At 22.4% G+C, this 19,550-nt stretch overlaps 5 protein-coding genes and 3 non-coding genes across 8 annotated transcripts; 6 read left to right on the top strand and 2 right to left on the bottom strand.

Annotated features, from left to right (window-relative positions):
- Positions 1-1,616: 1,616 nt before the first annotated feature.
- PY17X_1230200 (AAA family ATPase, putative) lies at positions 1,617-5,162 on the top strand (the record flags this gene model as incomplete). Its single annotated transcript, XM_022956823.1, has 1 exon — positions 1,617-5,162. The coding sequence occupies one exon, from the start codon at positions 1,617-1,619 to the stop codon at positions 5,160-5,162; it is 3,546 nt and encodes a 1,181-aa protein (XP_022812667.1).
- Positions 5,163-6,627: 1,465 nt separating this feature from the next.
- PY17X_1230100 (tubulin subunit gamma) lies at positions 6,628-7,986 on the top strand (the record flags this gene model as incomplete). Its single annotated transcript, XM_721938.1, has 1 exon — positions 6,628-7,986. The coding sequence occupies one exon, from the start codon at positions 6,628-6,630 to the stop codon at positions 7,984-7,986; it is 1,359 nt and encodes a 452-aa protein (XP_727031.1).
- A 539-nt stretch (positions 7,987-8,525) lies between these two features.
- PY17X_1230000 (proteasome subunit beta) lies at positions 8,526-9,423 on the bottom strand (the record flags this gene model as incomplete). Its single annotated transcript, XM_721936.1, has 2 exons — positions 8,526-9,211; positions 9,339-9,423. The coding sequence occupies 2 exons, from the start codon at positions 9,421-9,423 to the stop codon at positions 8,526-8,528; spliced, it is 771 nt and encodes a 256-aa protein (XP_727029.1).
- Positions 9,424-11,486: 2,063 nt separating this feature from the next.
- On the bottom strand, positions 11,487-11,591 carry PY17X_1229900. Its single transcript, XR_002696581.1, has one exon. It is a non-coding gene; the product is annotated as a C/D small nucleolar RNA (small nucleolar RNA).
- A 1,584-nt stretch (positions 11,592-13,175) lies between these two features.
- On the top strand, positions 13,176-15,544 carry PY17X_1229600 (cactin homolog, putative; the record flags this gene model as incomplete). Its single annotated transcript, XM_022956821.1, has 3 exons — positions 13,176-13,638; positions 13,810-14,233; positions 14,704-15,544. The coding sequence occupies 3 exons, from the start codon at positions 13,176-13,178 to the stop codon at positions 15,542-15,544; spliced, it is 1,728 nt and encodes a 575-aa protein (XP_022812666.1).
- On the top strand, positions 13,661-13,751 carry PY17X_1229800. The gene has a single exon (XR_002696580.1). It is a non-coding gene; the product is annotated as a small nucleolar RNA snoR06 (small nucleolar RNA).
- PY17X_1229700 lies at positions 14,373-14,475 on the top strand. The gene has a single exon (XR_004618868.1). It is a non-coding gene; the product is annotated as a Plasmodium RNA of unknown function RUF3 (non-coding RNA).
- A 1,265-nt stretch (positions 15,545-16,809) lies between the features above and the next one.
- PY17X_1229500 (uncharacterized protein) lies at positions 16,810-19,095 on the top strand (the record flags this gene model as incomplete). Its single annotated transcript, XM_721933.3, has 1 exon — positions 16,810-19,095. The coding sequence occupies one exon, from the start codon at positions 16,810-16,812 to the stop codon at positions 19,093-19,095; it is 2,286 nt and encodes a 761-aa protein (XP_727026.3).
- Between the last annotated feature and the right edge of the window lie 455 nt (positions 19,096-19,550).

Raw genomic sequence — 19,550 nt, 5'->3', positions numbered from 1 at the left:
ATATATATAGTTTGTAAATAATATGAACAGTTTTACCATGTTTACCATGTTTACCATGTTTATATATCATTTACATGTTTAGTATTGTAAGGTGATCAATGTGAAAATTATACAAAATTCAAAATTCGATTTTGGAACTGAAATTAAATCAACGTATGGAATGCAACCACGATTTTTTAATTTATACTTTGGCAATTTGTTTGCTATTTTTACTTTATTTCGTTTATCAGTTATTTTATTTAACTCTATTTCGTTTACTACTTTATTTTATTTAACTTTATTTTATGTTCGCCCTTTTTGGCGCTTCGTTCAAATAGTATATAGTTGTGTGCTTAATTTTTTTTTTGAAATTATATAAAAAAAACGTTACGCAAATATTTGTTTATATATTATGACCACATGGTTAGAATGTATGTGTTTATATCTGTTTGAATAAAAATCAAATTCACAAATAAAACTAATTGAGGTGAGGGCTTATTTTATATATAGTCCTATTAGATAGCAGAAATAACATAAAGGCAATCTACGTATATGTATCACCATTTATTGTTTTATTGCATTCTTTTTTCTTTTTTCTTTTTTATATTGTGTAAAATATTAATTTTATTTACTTTCAAAAAGTGAAGCTAAAAATGTAAGATGAATAAGTTCGTCAAAATAAAATATATTTATAACAGTGCAATTGCTTTCTGACAACATCGCGCAAAAAATAGTAAAAATAATGACAAATTATAAAAATAGTAAAAACGATGACAAATTATAAAAATAGTAAAAACAATGACAAATTATAAAAATAGTAAAAACAATGACAAATTATAAAAATAGTAAAAACAATGACAATTTATAAAAATAGTAAAAACAATGACAAATTATAAAAATAATAATAAACTATAAAAAAACACAATTTAAGATTGCGTAGAATTTTATAATTTTTCTCAAGTGCACAAGCGTGTTTGCATACCAAAAAGAGCAAAAATGTTAAGTGAAAAAAAAAAAAAAAAAAAAAAAAAAAATCATCATAAATTTTTTCTATTATATTATTTTTTTTTGATGTTTTAATTTTTATTATTTTTGCTTTAGAGTTTTTATTACTTTTGCTTATACATTTTTTATTATGTTTTACAATTTTCTGTTTTTGTTTTTTACTTTTGTTTTTTGTTTTTATTTTTTGTTAACATTTTTTTTATTAAGTTTTAATAATTTGAATTATATACCGTACCATGTGTATGCATTATTATACATCACAAAATAGTTTTTAGTATATACTCTACATATTTGTAAAAATCATTTTCATTTATTCGGCATTCACCATTTATATATATATACGAGCCCACACAGATATACAGAAACATGTTAAGATATGCATATCATCTAGCATGTGCTGAAAAATAACATTTTTATTTCTACATTTATCAAACCTGTTGTATTAAAAGTATAGAATAATTATACATGAAACTATTTATGAATAACATAAAAAAAAAACAAAAAAATGGCAAAAAAGAAGACAACAAAATAAATTTATAGACAAACATTTTATATTATATTTGTAAAAAAAAAAAAATATATATCGATATAATTCACACACAAACAATATTAAATAAATAGTATTAAAAAAGATGAAAATGAATAATGATAAAAAAACTAGTATAGAACAAGTTATGAGCGATTATTTAATAAATTTAAGTCAGTTTTATAGAAATGAACAGTCGCTAAGTAATCAAGATAATTACAATAATAAAAAAAATAAAAAAGATGAAAAAAATGAAGAGAATGAAAAAAATAATATATCATCATATAATAATATATTTTTAAAATATAGAAAAAATAATAGTAATAGCGAATATAGTAGAACCAGTATATCTGATAATTTATATGATATAGAAAATTGTAAATCAGAATATTATGAACATATAATGAATAACATATTTCCATTTAAGGAAAGAAAAATATATTATCATTTAGAAAAAATAATAAAAGATGAAAATAGTTATTTACATGCTGAATTAAATGAATACTTATTTTGTTATTTATACATTTTAGCAATTAAAAAAACATTTTATGATATTATTTCCCAAAAAAAAATAGAATATGAAATTGAAAAGTATAATCAAAATAAAAAAAAAATACAAGAAATATATTTGTTTAGTTCAAACTATAGGGAGCCATCTCTCAACACTAGCGCCAAATCATTAAGTGTGGAGAATTGCAATATTTTGGGCAGTTTGGACAGTTTGGATAGTGGGGCCAGTTGCAATGGCGTGGGGAACGGCGCCGAGTTAGAAACGGGGCGAGGAGAAACTTCCAAACATGTTAAGGAATGCAAAAATGAAGAAAAAAAAAAAATATATCAATATAAAATAGGGGATAATAAATCGTTAACATATAATTCACATTTGAATGAAGCTGATATAGATTATAATGAAAATTTAAAACATGATAATATTTCAAATAGGAACTCTTTCGAAAGCATAAATAATAAAAAAGAAGACAATAATGATGATATAAAAAAAATAAAAAAAATAAAAAAAGAAAAAAAAGAAAAATGTCATGAAAAAAATGAAAATGATCGATTAAATAAAAATTATATAATATATATATTTAAATTATTAAAAAAAAATAAATTATATTGGATCATACCTTTGAGTGTTATTTCATCAGTATATATTTATTATAAATTAAAAAAAAATGTATATTCATTTATATATCATCATTTTACAAATATTTATAGATATATGATTAACATATTTGCAAACAATAATTCAAATGAAATTAACAATATGTCTATATATAAAGATTATAAACATTTTTTTCATAATATTAACAAAAATAATATAAAAACAATATGGATAGATCCTTCAAACAATACTTTTAATTATTTTTTAAATAAAAATTCAGGAAAAAATGGAAATATTATTATATTTAATCAACCAAAATTATCAAATAATAATGATATAAATAATAATGATATAAATAATAACATGCATACAATATATTATCATGATTATATAATGAAATATTTATTAAAAAATAAAATATATGAAAATGTAGAAGTCCGATTATATGAAAATATAAATAAATCATCAGTTTTAGATATTATTAAAACATATTCATTAGATGTACTAACATATCTATTTTCTTTAGGGTCTTTATATTATATATATGGAAAAAAATTTTCACCTTTTAATATAGATTATAAAATTGAAAAAAAAAATAATAAAAATAAAAACCAAAATGATTTAAACAAAATAATAATTAATTCTGAAACAAAAAGAGATATAAAATCTATTCTTTTTATTATTAATTTTTCAAAATTATTTATAAGTATTCAAAATGATGAAATTTATATAGATCATCCTTTAAATAGTTGTATATTATTTACAGGAGAAACTGGAACTGGAAAAACATTGCTTGCTAAAACAATAGCAAATGAATTAGATGCAGATTTTATGCATGTATCTGGTTCTAGTTTTATTGAATTATATATAGGAAATGGTGCATCTAAAATTCGAAATTTATTTAAAAATGCTCAAAATAATAAAAACCCTGTTGTTATATTTATAGATGAAATTGATAGTATAGGAATTAATAGAAATGGAAATGATATGTCAAATAATCAAAATAATGAATATACACAAACTTTAAATCAATTATTAATTGAAATAGATTCTATACATGAATATAATAATGAACAGGTCATGTTATCTTATATTGATTCTGACATATGTAATGGCAATAATTATGAAAAAGGTGTTCATTTTGTAAAAAAGCAATTTTCTAAATATTTCTTAAAACAAAATAGTAGAGATAATAATAAAGGGAATAGTAGAGAGAATAATGAAGAGAATAAAATATACAATTACCGAGATAATTGGCGAAACAATTTGAATGAAAATGATGGATATGAAATGCTTCAATACTATTTAAATAATAATTTTAGTTTAAAAGAGATAGAAGAATTATTTAATTTAAAAAAATTTAAAACAAAAAAATATATATTACTTATTGCAGCAACTAATAGATATTCATATCTTGATCCTGCATTAATAAGATCAAAAAGATTTGACAAAATTGTTCATTTTAAGATGCCAAATTTATATACTCGAACAAAATTATTTGAATTATATATAAATAAATATATTTATAAATCAAGTTTAAGAAATGTTAGAAAAAATCAATTTAAGAATCGAATAAATAGATATCTATGGGATGGAAATACAGAATATGAAAAGATAGATGTAAACAAAATAAATAATTCAACTTATTATAATCAAAAATGTTTTAATTTATCAAATTTTGATGAAAATAATTTTGACCAATTTGGTGCATATACAGATATTCGTTACAATATACCGATATATCAGCATATAGGAAATCATATACTGGCTTTTAAGCAGTGGCCATTTTGGGGAAACGCCCAAAAAAATAGCAATAAAAATGGCAATAAAAATGGCAATAGTAGTAGCAATCACGGCAGCAATTATGTTCAGTTCGTTAAAACGATCAACAAACTGAAAGAAAGATACATGGATGAATATATAGATACATACACATTTTCTATATTATCACATATTTTTAATTGTGCAGATATAGATCAATTAGTATCATCTATTAAAATTAGTAAATTAAAAAAAAAATATAAATATAAAATGATAATAAGTAATAACAATATATTGGCAGAAAATATGATATCTATATTGCATAAAAAAATAGTATATGATAAACATATGCATAAAATTATAAATAAAACAGAATATACAGAAAATATTAGACAAACAAATAATCCAATTAATGATTTAAAATTTTTTTATGATAATGATAATTTATTTTTTGGACAAAATTATGAAAATAATTTATCCAAATTTTTAGAATTTTGTAATGAAAAATGTTATCAAAAAATTCATGAAAAACCATTTGAACCTAAATTAAAATTAGATGATTTAAATTTTTTTTTAGATTTAAAAAAAAATATAAATATAAATAATAAATCTTTAAGTTCAGAAGAATCAGATCTTATGCAAAATAATAATCTTATGCAAAATAATAATTTTATTTATAATAATTCATTATTAAAAAATGGCAAAAATTATAATTTACCAATATTATGGAAATCTATCGAACATTTTTTTGTTTCTCTATATACCGAATATATACGCTTAAAATAAAAGTGCACTACTGAATTTGCTGAAATGTACAATCCTAACAGCCGCCGAGTCGTGCCATATCATATCACGTCATATCACGTCATATCACGTCATATCTTTTTATATTTTTATCTTTTATCTTTTTCTATAATTTTTTATGTTCATTTTTATGTTTATTTTGACTTTTTTTTTTTAATCAACTATTTTCCATTTCGAAAAAATGGACATATGCTGATTCTCTACAAAGCGAGAAACTATATATATAGCATCTTGATATTTGCATTATTTTTTTAATTAAATTTTAGTTATTTGTTAATTGAAACTGCAACTAACCTGTGCATGTAAAGATGGCTTGCTCATCTTTTCAATTTCCAACACTTCCAACACTTTCAACATTTTTAAGAGACAATGGAAAGAATAAATTATCTTTGTTTTTTACAAAAATCATTTTTACTAAAACTGTAGAAACGTTTATGTTCAATTTAAGAACGTTGAAATTTATAATTAGTGAGTTTAAATAAATGTACATGAAATATATTTACTAATTTTGGTTGGAAAATGTATGTCTCATATCGTATTCCTATTTTATAATATATTTATTTGTTTTTTTTTCAAAATACACTAAAAAAGTAATTTTAAGAAAAACGTCTCTTCATTTCTAAGTCCACAAATTTATATTCTATCATGCCTACTATGTTAACATATATATTTCATATCTCATTTGGGCTTATTTTATTTTGATAAAATAATATGCTATTACGCATGAAATAGTGTAAAGGCCAATATCCGGCTTACACATGTATGCTAATATATTTTTAAGAGTTAAAAAAAGTGAAAAAAAAATGGAAGAAAAATGGAAAAAAAATGGAAAAAAAATGATATGCTAATTTTACACTTTTTAAAGATAAAACTTATCAGGGACATATCTATAGTTAACACAATTCAATGTGTATGTATAAAATTGGAGAGAAAAAAAAAAAAAAAAAAAAAAAAAATAATACTAATAATACTACTAATAATAATAATAATTTTACAATGACATTAGTGACAAATTTTGCAAAAAAATAAAATAATTGTGATAAGGAATTTCAGATAAACTGTTTTTGGATTCATACATTTGCTTATTTTTTATATTTATATTTATATGTAAATATTTTTAGTTATTTCATGATATTATATATTTACTATATTTAATTATGGGGTTTTCATTTTTTTATCTTTGACACAAATGATGAAAATAAATCCATAAAACTATCACAATTATAATTCAAAGAATTTATATTTTTTTGGAAAAAAAGGAAATAAAGCAATCTAGCCAATTGTGTAATATCAAATTATGAATCTAATGTGAAAGTTTTTAATTATTTTGCTTTTTTGCTTTTTTTCTTATTTTACAATACATACATATATACGTGTGTGTGTATACAATTATTTATCTCTCTCTATATATACACTATAACAAATATAAAAATAGTAATTATAAGATATGCCACGTGAAATCATAACATTACAATGTGGGCAATGTGGGAATCAAATTGGGGTAGAATTTTGGAAACAATTATGTAATGAACATAATATTGATCAAGAAGGTATATTAAAAAATAATAATTTCATAAATGAGGATAGAAAAGATATATTTTTTTATCAAGCAGATGATGAGCATTTTATTCCAAGAGCATTATTATTTGATTTAGAACCCCGTGTTATTAATAGTATACAAACAAGTGAATATAGAAATTTATACAATCCTGAAAATATGTTTATATCAAAAGAAGGAGGAGGAGCAGGAAATAATTGGGGAAGTGGATATAGTCAAGGACATAAAGTTGAAGAAGAAATTATTGATATGATAGATAGAGAAGTAGATAATAGTGATAATTTAGAAGGGTTTATATTATCTCATTCTATAGCTGGTGGTACAGGAAGTGGAATGGGAAGTTATTTATTAGAATTATTAAATGATAATTATTCTAAAAAAATGATACAAACATTTTCTGTTTTTCCATTATTAACAAACGAAAGTAGTGATGTTGTTGTGCAACCATATAATAGTATTCTGACACTTAAAAGATTAATATTAAGTACAGATAGTGTAGTAGTAATAGATAATACATCATTAAATCGTATATTTGTTGAAAAATTAAAATTAAATAATCCTACATTTCAACAAACAAACAATTTAATTTCTAATGTTATGTCTGCATCTACTACAACACTTAGATATCCAGGAAGTATGAATAATGATATGATTAGTTTAATTTCATCATTAATTATTAATCCAAAATGTCATTTTTTAGTTACATCTTATACACCAATAACAGTAGATAAACATATTTCTAATGTACAAAAAACAACGGTATTAGATGTTATGAAAAGATTGTTACATACAAAAAATATTATGGTTTCTGTTCCGGTACGTAGAGGCATGTATATTTCTATTTTAAATATTATAAGAGGTGAAACTGATCCTACACAAGTACATAAAGGTTTACAAAGAATAAGAGATCGAAAATTAGTAAATTTTATAAAATGGAATCCTGCATCTATTCAAGTTACACTAGCTAAACAATCACCTCATGTTATTTCACCACATAAAGTTTGTGGACTCATGATGGCAAATCATACATCTATTTCAACACTTTTTGAACGATGTGTTACTCAATTTGATAGATTATTTAAAAGAAGAGCATTTTTAGAAAATTATAAAAAAGAACCCATGTTTTCTAGTGCAGATGGGCAAGGAAATTTTGAAGAAATGGAGTCATCAAAAGAAATTACTCAAAATCTTATAGATGAATATAAAAGTGCAGAACGAGATGATTATTTCAGTCATACATATATGTAGATAAAACTTATTTTATTTTTTTACATTCATAAATAATTAAATGTGTAATCAATATGGTCGTATATATAGCATCATCATTTGGATCGTTCCGTTATTTCATGATTTTTTCTTTTTTTTCTTTTTTTTTATAAAAACTTTTACTAATTATATCGTTTTAAATAAAAATTTCAATTAGTTGCAACTATCGGGAGCGGGAAGCCAACATATGCCACGTGGGGCATCATTTTCACCATTTCCATCATTTTCACCATTTCCATTAGTGCGCAATCAGTGTGCACACCCGACCGTCGATCGGCCATTTTAGTTTTGGCTGTTCATGTGGAGATTTTCATAAATGGGTGAATTTAAAAAATTAAAAAAAAAAAAAAAACATGTACGTACATGCAGAAATTGTGCATTTGAGTAAAAATAAATATCACAACAAAAATTGTACATATATATATGTATGAATATGTGTAAATTGTGTGAGAAAAGATATAGTGAATGTCAACTATGGATAGTATTAATAGTATATAACATCACTAACTTTCCATTTGCATCTACCACATACAACCAGTTGCGGGAAGCATTGTAGAAGGATAAATATAATCCCTAGAATTTAAATCACAATTAAGTATATATGGTTCTTCATATTCAACTCCTTTACTAGTCACCTTAACTATTTGTATTTTATTTGAAGCTGTTGTATCTCTAAAATATAATATTTTTAAGCATTCATTTAATAATGAGCGAGCTTCATCCTCAGTCATATTATCTTTATAATGATTTCGTAATAATGTTAAAGCAAAATATCGAGCATAACCCGTTGTTATATAATCTTCACAAAATTGAGTACCATGCATATCAACAAATCCGATGTATAAATCTTTTTTATCAATATCTTTATATTCTTCATTATTTTGTTTTTCTGAGTACAATAATATATCTTTATCATTATCATCATATTCTTGTGAATTTAAACCAGCTATTATTATATTGTTAAATAAAGGATCAATTTTATTTTTTCTATTATAAAATAATCTACTTACATATGAATGATAAAATTTTGTATCGTGTAAATCATATTTAGTTTTTTTTTCTACTACATCATTTACATTAACTCGTGTTAATAATTCATGTAAATATTGAGCATCAGCTAATTCCCCACTAAAGCTCATTACTGTTTTATTGCTTATCTTGAAAATCCTTTGTACATTTTGGAACTTTGCATAGCTTCCATAGCTAGCTATAAATATAAAAAGAAAAAAAAAACATACACATATATATATATATATACGTATATATGTCAAACTATGTGCCATTTTTATTACTAACAATTTATTGCTTTTATTTTTTTACATAAAAACTTTTACCTTTTTTATCAGCTGCAATCATTACTCCATTTCTGTATTTCAGCGCTATTACTGATGTTCCGGTAACTACTGGCCCTAATGTCATTTTTATCACGTTATTTTATTATAAAAAAAAAACAAAAAATATTTTACTCCTTTTCTTTTGATGTTATTGAGTTTTTATTTCCTTGTATTAGGAAATTTATTCGATAAAAATTTCTTCAATGTGTTTCTCAATATATATATATTGCTCACAATTAAATGTGAAGCTGTTTATTTTTGCAAATTTTTTATTTCACAATCCATCAATGGCAATTATGAAAATAGTATTCTCCAAACACCCTTTAAGTTTGTTTTAACTTTTACCAATATAGCTATGAATATGTATATTAAATTTTCTATTTATTGATATATACTACTATTTTTTATTATTGCTATTATCATTATTATTTTTTTTTTTTTTTTTTCCTGCACTGTTAATAAAATTTACTCTATTGCCACACTTTTTTCTTATTTCATCCTGAACGGCAAGAAAAAAAAAAGTATATAGCCAAATATTATAATATGGACTATTTTTTCCTTTTTTTTTTTTTTTTCTCCTAAGTATTGTTAAACTTGGATTAATAAATCATAAAAAATCAAATATTAAATTATGATAAATAAATAGTGTGTTTTTATTTCTTTTTCAATATTTTATTAAATATATTATAATAAATTTTTCCCTTTTTTAAAGGTCCCTAATCTAATCTAATAATTTTATTCTTGCACATTTTATTACATGCATATATGATGGATGTACATATTTTTAATTCCTGATATTTAAATTTAGTTATAAAAAATGCAAACAATTAAAAAAGAAAACATAAAGCAATGGAAATAATAGGCAGACGAATGATGGTAAGGATAAAGGCATATATATATATATATATATATATATATATATATATATATATATATATATATATATTATATATGCGTGTGTTATATATATAGGTACAACTATATCTTAATTTATTAGTAATCGTTAAATATATTAGAGGTCATTTCATTTTATCTTTCAATATTCTATTGATATTCATTCAAAAGTTTATTAATCAATTTATTCCCATTTTTTGAATACATATTTTTACATTTATCATGTATGAAAAAAAAAAAAAAAAAAACCATTGCACACATCGCTTTTATAACATCGAATATAAATGTGGAAGACGTATTGAAACGTTTTATATAACAATTTAAGAATAAAAGAAATAAATTTATATTATAGTTAGATTAAAATTTACTACTACCAAGTTAAAAAAAAAGTATTATCCTAATCATATAAACAAAACTTTTGTAATATATACCATCATGGTAGCAAAAATTGATCTTTATTTTGTTAATTAAAAAAAATAAAAAAAAATAAAAAAAAACATAAGAAACAACGTGATATTATAATATAAAATAAAATTGTATATTTTTAATATGGTTTTAAAAAAAATATATTTATTTTTCCATGTCCTACAACAATTTTTGTTTTATATTAGCCCTCAAAAATGTTAATATGATTATATTTAAAAATATGTATAAAAAACAAGGGATATTACATATTTATTATAATTTAATTTTACATTATAATACAATTATAAATTAATTACATATAAATAATTTTATTTTCATATTTAAAATATTGCCTAACAATAAATATTCCCAATTATTGTTAAGAATTTTACTTGTTTGGAAAATATTTCGCATGAAAAATTGTGACGTATTTCACAAATTCATCATGTGTACATAAAAAATGAGCCACCGTTTGTTATCATTGCTTATTCGAACAGAGAAATAATAATGAGAACAGATTCAGCATTCAAAAGGGTATTATGCATACATACATAATACATACATGCATACACAATATATACATGCACATACATACCATTTGCCTACAAGTTTCAGCTAAACAAGCAGTTTTAAAATGTATATATTTTTTTATATTTTTTTCTAAATTTATAATATATTAGTCCCTTTAAAAATATTGAATATACCTTCGAACATTTTTAAATTTGCCAAATTAATTTTTATTATTTATTTTCCTTCCATTTTATGTGATTATATTATAAGGATATAAAAAAAAAAAAAAAAATTCAATTTTTTTTAAGTTTTCAATTTTCTTTAAATTTGAAATATTTAAAGATTTGCCTCCTCAGGGTCAACAAAAATAATAACAAGGTAAAAGAAATGACCTTTGGTTTTCTACAAACTTGTATTTAGTTATTTTGTTTTTTTTTCATCATAGGAGGTTCAACCATAAAAATGGAAGGATCAATAATAAAAAAAAAAAAAGAAAGAAAAAAAAATATATTTTTTAATATTAAATTTATAGTTTTATATTCGTACAAAAGATAAAAAAAACATGGGGCCAAAAAATGTCGTTCCGATTTTGTTTGTGTATACTTGGCTAATTTGTCGCCCTATTTCTAGCCACAAACTACGGATATAAAATTGGCGTGTTAATAGTAGCGATTATATGTTGACATATTTCTACTCGTATTCCTTAAGTAGTGGCTAAAGTGAGGCATGGCTTTCGAATGTAGCTAATATTTGGTAATAAAAAAATAAGCAAAACTGATAAGCATTATAGCAAGTGCAATATTATGCTAAAGCTACTTCATTGTTGGCTAAAAAAATTCAAATAAATATGCAGCATTTTACATATAAAAAAATATGCAGCATTTTACATATAAAAAATATGCAGCATTTTACATATAAAAAATATGCAGCATTTTACATATAAAAAAATATGTTAATTATGTTATTATGTTAATATATTTAGTATGTATTAACATAATAATAGTTTACCCACCATTTGAATAGCAATAAAATGCATAAATTTATTCACAAACTAATGATAAAAAAATTAAAAATTTCCCGCGCATATTTATTATATATTTATACATCCCTCTTTAATTGTTGTAATATTTTATAACTTTTTTAAAAATATGACGAAAAAAAAAAAAAAAAATATTATTGAGAGTGAAAAATTGCTGGATGGCTTATAATACTTGTTTATATTTCCCCATGTAGAAAAAAAAAAAATACATAAGCTTGTAATAATTTTTTATGTTATTTTATGTGCATATATATATGTATATTATCATGGCATACTAACATTTTTTATTCTTATCTTGTTACACAATTTTATTATGACAAAAATTAATTCCATGATAATAAAAATATGATCATAATAATTTTAATGTTGATAAATGTCCATAATTATTAATGTAATTACCCCATTATTTTTATGTTCATAAATATGTAAAAAAAAAAAAAAAAAAAAAAAATAACAATAAAGTAATAATAATATAATAAAAAAATAAAAACAATTTGTATAAAATTAACATGATGAAAAACCTATCATCAGATCAATCGTCTGATAAAAGTTTTTCATCGAGTCAATCATCATATCCAGAAAAAAGTAGATATAGTAAAAGCAGTGATTCTGAACATGAAATAAGAAAAAAAAAAAAAAAAAAAAAAAAAAGTGATAGACATAGGGAACGACATTATAGCACCAGCACAAGTAGAAGTGACAGATCGTTAGATTCGAAATCAATTAAAAATTATAAACATTCCCATAAGAAATTAAGTCATAAATATGAAAAACGAAGACATAGAAAAAGTACATCAAGTAGTGATGGCAGTGATGGCAGTGATGGCAGTGATGACGAACTGGTGAGAAAAAAATACAAAAAAGGAGATAAAAAAAAAGGAGATAAAAAAAAAAGAGATAAAAAAAAAAGAGATAAAAAAAAAAGAGATAAAAACAAAGATAAAGACACTATTACAGTAAAAGATCTCAAAAAAGAAAGAGAAAATTTAATGAAACATCATTTTAATTATACTGATGAATGTAACCCATTTGGAGATAATACTTTATCTACTCCATTTGTTTGGAAATTAAAAAACAAATATGAAAAAATAAAACATGGTAACAAAAAAAAAGTAACAACTAATAGTTTACTTGAAAATTCTTTATCAAAAATTAGTGAAATAGAGCAAGTGAAAAAAAGGCGAGAAGAAAGAGATAAAGAAAGAGCTATGTTTGAGGATTATAAAATTCAATTAGAAAAACAAAAAAATCAAATTAATATTAAAGAATATATTGAACAAGAAGAATTATTTTTTATAAATCAACAAATACAATCATCAGATAATAGAATATCTCATAATCATATACAAATAGTGGACATATTTAGAATAGCAACTAAAATTGAAAGTGGCGAAACTGTTCGAAATGTACATTTGGAAAATTATCGAACTCCATTTTATTACATGTTAGAAGGTATTTAAATGAAAACGAATGAACAAATAAAGTTTATTTATTTTCCTATGTAGGAAACGTATATATTCTCCATTTGTGATATGACTTGTTTTGTTTTACCATTATTTTTATCATTATTTTTTACTATTTTTTTTACTATTTTTTACTATTTTTTTTACTATTTTTTTACAGATTTAAGCGAGCATGATCTGGAAAATTGCGCCAAACAAATAAAACTACTTATATCACATGACAGGCTCTTTAATGAAAATAAATATCATAAATATTGGAATTCTCTTTATTTTTTTTGCGAACATTATTTAAGCAAATTAAATGGTGATGAAGAGCCTTATAAAACTAAAGAAATAGATGAAAAAACAAATAAAAAAATTGAAGAATTTTTTAAAAATAAAGATTATGATGAATTAATAACATATGAAAATAAAATAAAAAATAAAATAATTACAAATGATATTGAAAATTTTGACTCTATTTTTTGGAATACCATTTTATTAAAAATTCCTTTTTTTAAAGCCAAATATATCCTTGACGATTTTAGGAACAAATTACTCAAAAAAGTTAACATTACCAATGACCATTTTGAAAAAAAAAAAAAGTATGTTGATATAAACCGTTGGCAATACATGCAATATACATATACATACACATACACATATATATATACAGATCTATAATAATGGTGATAATAATGGTGATATATCTTCGTCCCCTCTTTGCAATTAATTCACTTGTTATATTCCCTTTCTAAAGAATATAACAAACTAAAACATTGCTATATCAAAAATAGTGCGGTGGCTCTTAAAAATAATTGAAGTTAATATTTCATTAATTTTAATTTAAGGCCTCTGCTTACAATTCAACCCTTTATTACAAATATACCAATTTTGTGTGTGCGTGTGTGTGTGCATTTTTAGCTAGCCAAATAAAATGTCATATAGCTAGCTAAAAAAAAAAAATAATATTAATAAAAAAAAAAAAAAAAATAATATTAATAAAAAAAAAAAAAAAAATAACAATGGCTAGCTGTTTATTCATCGATTTTCCCCCTTTTTATCTCTTCTTTAGGATAAGCCAGCATATGAGAACAAACCAAGAAAAAAAAGAAATTGATGATAGTGAAAAAATAATTTTTGAATGCAAAAGTATCGAATTGTTACCTCTTGAAATGTTTGAAAATGACGAAAATATTCATGTATATTTACCACATGAAGAATTAGAAGAAAGAAAAGAAATTAATGAAAATATTTTCTTAAGATTACAAAAAAATATTATAGATACTAATATAGAAGAAGAAAAAGAAGATAATTATATTAAATATGGAAATATAACAAAAAGTGATATTTTAGAAAAAGATAATAAAATTGATGATAATCATTTTAATATGATAAATAAATTGTTTACTAAAGAAAAACAAGTTTATGATAATTTTGTTCAAAAAGAAAGACAAAAAGGAAATAAAGACGGAATAATATTAAAAGATGTAACTTACAAAAGTAGTAATAATATTAATAATACAATAACAACTTTAATAAAAAATAATTTAATGGTATCACGAAAACCATTATATTTTAATAGAATAAAAACATCTTTTGATTGGAATAAATATAATAAAACTCATTATGATTATGAAAATACACCACCAAAATATATTTGTGGATATAAATTTAATATATTTTATACAAATTTATTAAATTCAAATCAAAAACCCTCATGGAAAATATGCTCTTGTGATGAAGAAGGCGCAGTTTTAATTGTTTTTCATGGTGGTCCTCCATATATAGATATTGCATTTAAAATTATTAATTCAGAATGGTGTTATGATAAACATAGAGGGTTTCGAAATGTTTTTAGTAGAGGTATCCTACAATTATATTTTAATTTTAAGAAGAAACGTTATAGACGATAAGGAATAAAACATTGTAAATATTTTGACTTTTTTTTTTCCTAAATTTGGAAATTCTACTAATATATATTCATACATATATGAAATTCCGCATATTTACTATTTTACTTATTATATATATACGTGTATTGTTGTTATTTCTATTTTTTTAGTATTTTTTAAACAAATTGGCTATTTTTATAAGTCAATTATTTGTTGCTTTTTTGTTTTTAATAGATATTATAATTGTTCATATAAATGGTATTATGAATTTAGTAAAATATTTATCCTCATATTTTTGTGTACATATAAAAGTGGCAAAATGTGAGTCTTATCTTGTTTTTATCTTTTATATATATTCAATTATTTTTCAATGAAATTAATTATTAATATTTACCCCCCTTTTTTTTTGTAACTCTTATAAAAATTTAGCAAAAAAAAAATTATACTAATTAATTTGTTACTTTATTTCTGATATTTCAATTTTCTTTAAAAAAATCAAAACCGTTAATTGTTATCACTTGTTTAGTTGGTATATTTTCATTTTTTTAAAATAAAGACATTTTTGGAATAATAAAATGAAGAAAACCATGCTAAAATGGCCAAATAAAAAAATAAAAAAAAATATATGTATATTTGTTTTTCATATTTTTGTAAAAATATCATATGCATATCATTCCCAAGGTGGCAAAAAAAAAACAACATTTATCTTTGCATATTAGCTAAAATATTTTTTTTTTTTTTTTTTTTTTTCAAATTTTATAAGAAATTGCTTTACCCACATTTTGTTAAATGTTTTGTGGTTTTCACTTTCTATTATTTATATATATTTTTTTTTTCGAAAAAAATATAAAATAGCAAACGAATGGAATAAATTTTGCATTTTTAAATTGAGTTTTTTTTTTATCAGCCATATATTCTATATATTCTTAACAAATAGATAGTAAATGAAATGGAAAAAAAAATCAGCCAAAAAAATAAAACAAATTTAAATATATAATGTTGGAAGTATTTAAATTTATCGAATATTTTATTATCATTCTGTTTTATATAAACCCGTATATATATGCATAGTTTATTTTTTTAAAATAAAATGAAAAATAAAATGTCTCAGGAATAAAATTACGGCGCCTCTCAATTCGTTAAAAAAAACGTAAATAATAACAAAGTTAAAAATTGCAATAGCAGTAGTAGTAGTAGCAGTAGTAGCAGCAGTAGTAGTAGTAGCAGGAGAGGGATGAGCATACAAATTTCGGAATCGGAAAAACGATCCAATAGAAATATTGTACATGAAAAAAATGATGGAGTCACATCAGGGCAGGCAGCCAAATTGCGCTGATGGGTTATGGAATTCCAATAAACAAAATAATCAAATAAAGGAAAGAGGGAATACAAATAATAACGATAATGATAATAATAATAATAATATAAGTTACAATGAGGAATACAATACACATTTTAAAGATCTACAAAATAATGATAATATAAAAAAAAAGGAAACAAACTCGCCAAATCTTAAAAATTATAATAATATACAGCCATACGGCAATATAAATGATCAAAAAAAAAAAAATTTTTTTTTTAATAATTTTACAAATAAAGCTAGTAACACTAGCAATATTAATAAAGGTTATTCTATTGCCAACAATATAAATAGAAATTGTGAAAATTGGACTAATAATACTACTTATCAATGTGATGGAAAATACCCATCATCTTCTTTATATAATAATAAAAACAATTACAGGTTTAATAATTTAAACTTGAATAGCCATCACAATAATAATCATAGCAATAACAAAAATAATATGTACATACATAATAATATAATACATGAAGAATGTCAAAATGTGAGTAATGTCCAACCGATATCTAACATAAATAGCAATAGTAATATAAAATATAGAAATACAAACAACTACGTAACTAATTTTAATAAAAATGGAAAAAAAAGAAAATTAATAATGGGCAATAAAATGGTGAATAACTTTGAAAAGAAAAATAAATTAGAAGGGAATCCCAAAGATGAAAATGAAGACGTACAAAATAGTTCTGAAAATTTAGTTTCAAATTTGGAAAATAAATTAAATATAAATAGTTCGAAAAAATATAACGAAAATGATACACAACAAAATGATATACAACAAAATGACCAACCTTCTCAAAATAATAATACATATAATGTCACAAAAACAGTGGACAATATATATAAGCATAATGACAAAACTAACATGAAAAAACTTGAAAGAAATGAAAATAATATTAATGATAATTCTTATAAAATAAAAGAAAATGATGTACTTAAAGATGCCATAGAATATTTTTCTAATATTAATAAATATAAAAATGAAGAATTAAATTTGGATGATGATGATGATAATATAATAAATTTTGATGGAGATAATAAAAATATATGTTATGTATGTAAAAAAAATATGTACATATACAAATGTCCATTTTGTGAAGCCAGAACATGTTGTTTAGAATGTTCTAAAAATCATAAAAAATTATTTAATTGTAAAAATAAATTAAAAAAAGATTTAAAAATAAAAAATGTTGGACGAAATAATTTTAATGATGAAATTTTGTATAAAGATTTTTTATTTTTACAAAATGTTGAAAAAATTGTAGAAGGAAATTATAAATTTATAAAAATAAATGATTATGAATACAAATCAAATATTTGGGGATATAATAGAGATAAAAAAAGATTTCATAGTTTTAAACAAAAAAAAATATATTTATTAAAAGCTCCTATATATACAACTTTGCATAAAACAAATAAAACATGTATTCGTAATAATATTATTTATTGGACTGTTAAAGTCACATTTTCAAATCTAAATTTTTTCATAATACGAGATAATGTAAGTGAAAATTCGACATTTCTTCAGCTTTTACATGTATTGTGTGCAAAAACAGAAAATTTGCAATCAAAATTAAGTGAGTTCTTTAAAAATTTGAGCTCTATTCGCATTTATTTAAAAAACGGGGTGGAGGTAAAGGATCTCAATAACGACAAAAGCAAAGTTGGTAACACCGACAAGGAGGTGATTGACAAGGAGGTGATTGACAAGGAGGTGATTGACAAGGAGGTGATTGACAAGGAGGTGATTGACAAGGAGGTGATTGACAAGGAGGTGATTGACAAGGAGGTGATTGACAAGGAGGTGATTGACAAGGAGGTGATTGACAAGGAGGTGGTTGATGAGGAGGTGGTTGATAAGGAAGTGATTGATAAGGAGGTGGTTGATAAGGAGGTGATTGATAAGGATGTGGTTGATAAGGAGGTGATTGATAAGGATGTGATTGATGAGGAGGTGATTGATGAGGAGGTGGTTGAGAAAATAGCCGAAGAACAAAATGATAACACAACTGAGAAATCTTTTGATGGCTTCGAAAATTCCCAAAGAAATGAATGTAACTTTTTTTCAGTGAAACATACAATCAACTATGCATTGACAAATCAATCATTTTATGAATATCCACATTTTTTTTTTGAAATTTTATATGAAAATAATATACCAATTCCAAACCCTTTATATAAAGATAGTTCTACTTCAAAATCAAGCTAAAAAATAATAACAATGGTAGCGATAGCGATAATGCTAACTTAGTAAGATAAAACAGAGTTTGCATTATAACTCGAAGTGTAAATTATACATAATACTTACATTGACGAATATTATTGTTTCCTTAGGATTTTCATAATTTCTGTTGTTTTAATAATTTGTGCTTGTTTTTTGTTTGTTTACTTATTTTATTTTTAATTTGTTTTCTTATTTTTCTTTTTTTGGTATTTAAACAACTTTTAAAATACTATATGAAAATATACTTGTATAAATATTACGAATAAATCGACTGATCAAAGGAGAAAACACATACATCCCCTTGTGGTAAATGTATTTGTAAATTTTTAAAGCTAGTTACACAAGTTCGCAAAAAATGTTATCAAATCATATAATAACATAATATCATATATAATAGTAATAAAGTAGAATTTTTTTTTATTTTTTTTAATTTTTTTCTA

Source organism: Plasmodium yoelii (genome assembly GCF_900002385.2).
Source record: "Plasmodium yoelii strain 17X genome assembly, chromosome: 12".
NCBI lineage: Eukaryota > Apicomplexa > Aconoidasida > Haemosporida > Plasmodiidae > Plasmodium > Plasmodium yoelii.
Note: the sequence above shows the minus strand (reverse complement) of the source record. Positions and strands in the feature narration are given on the sequence as shown.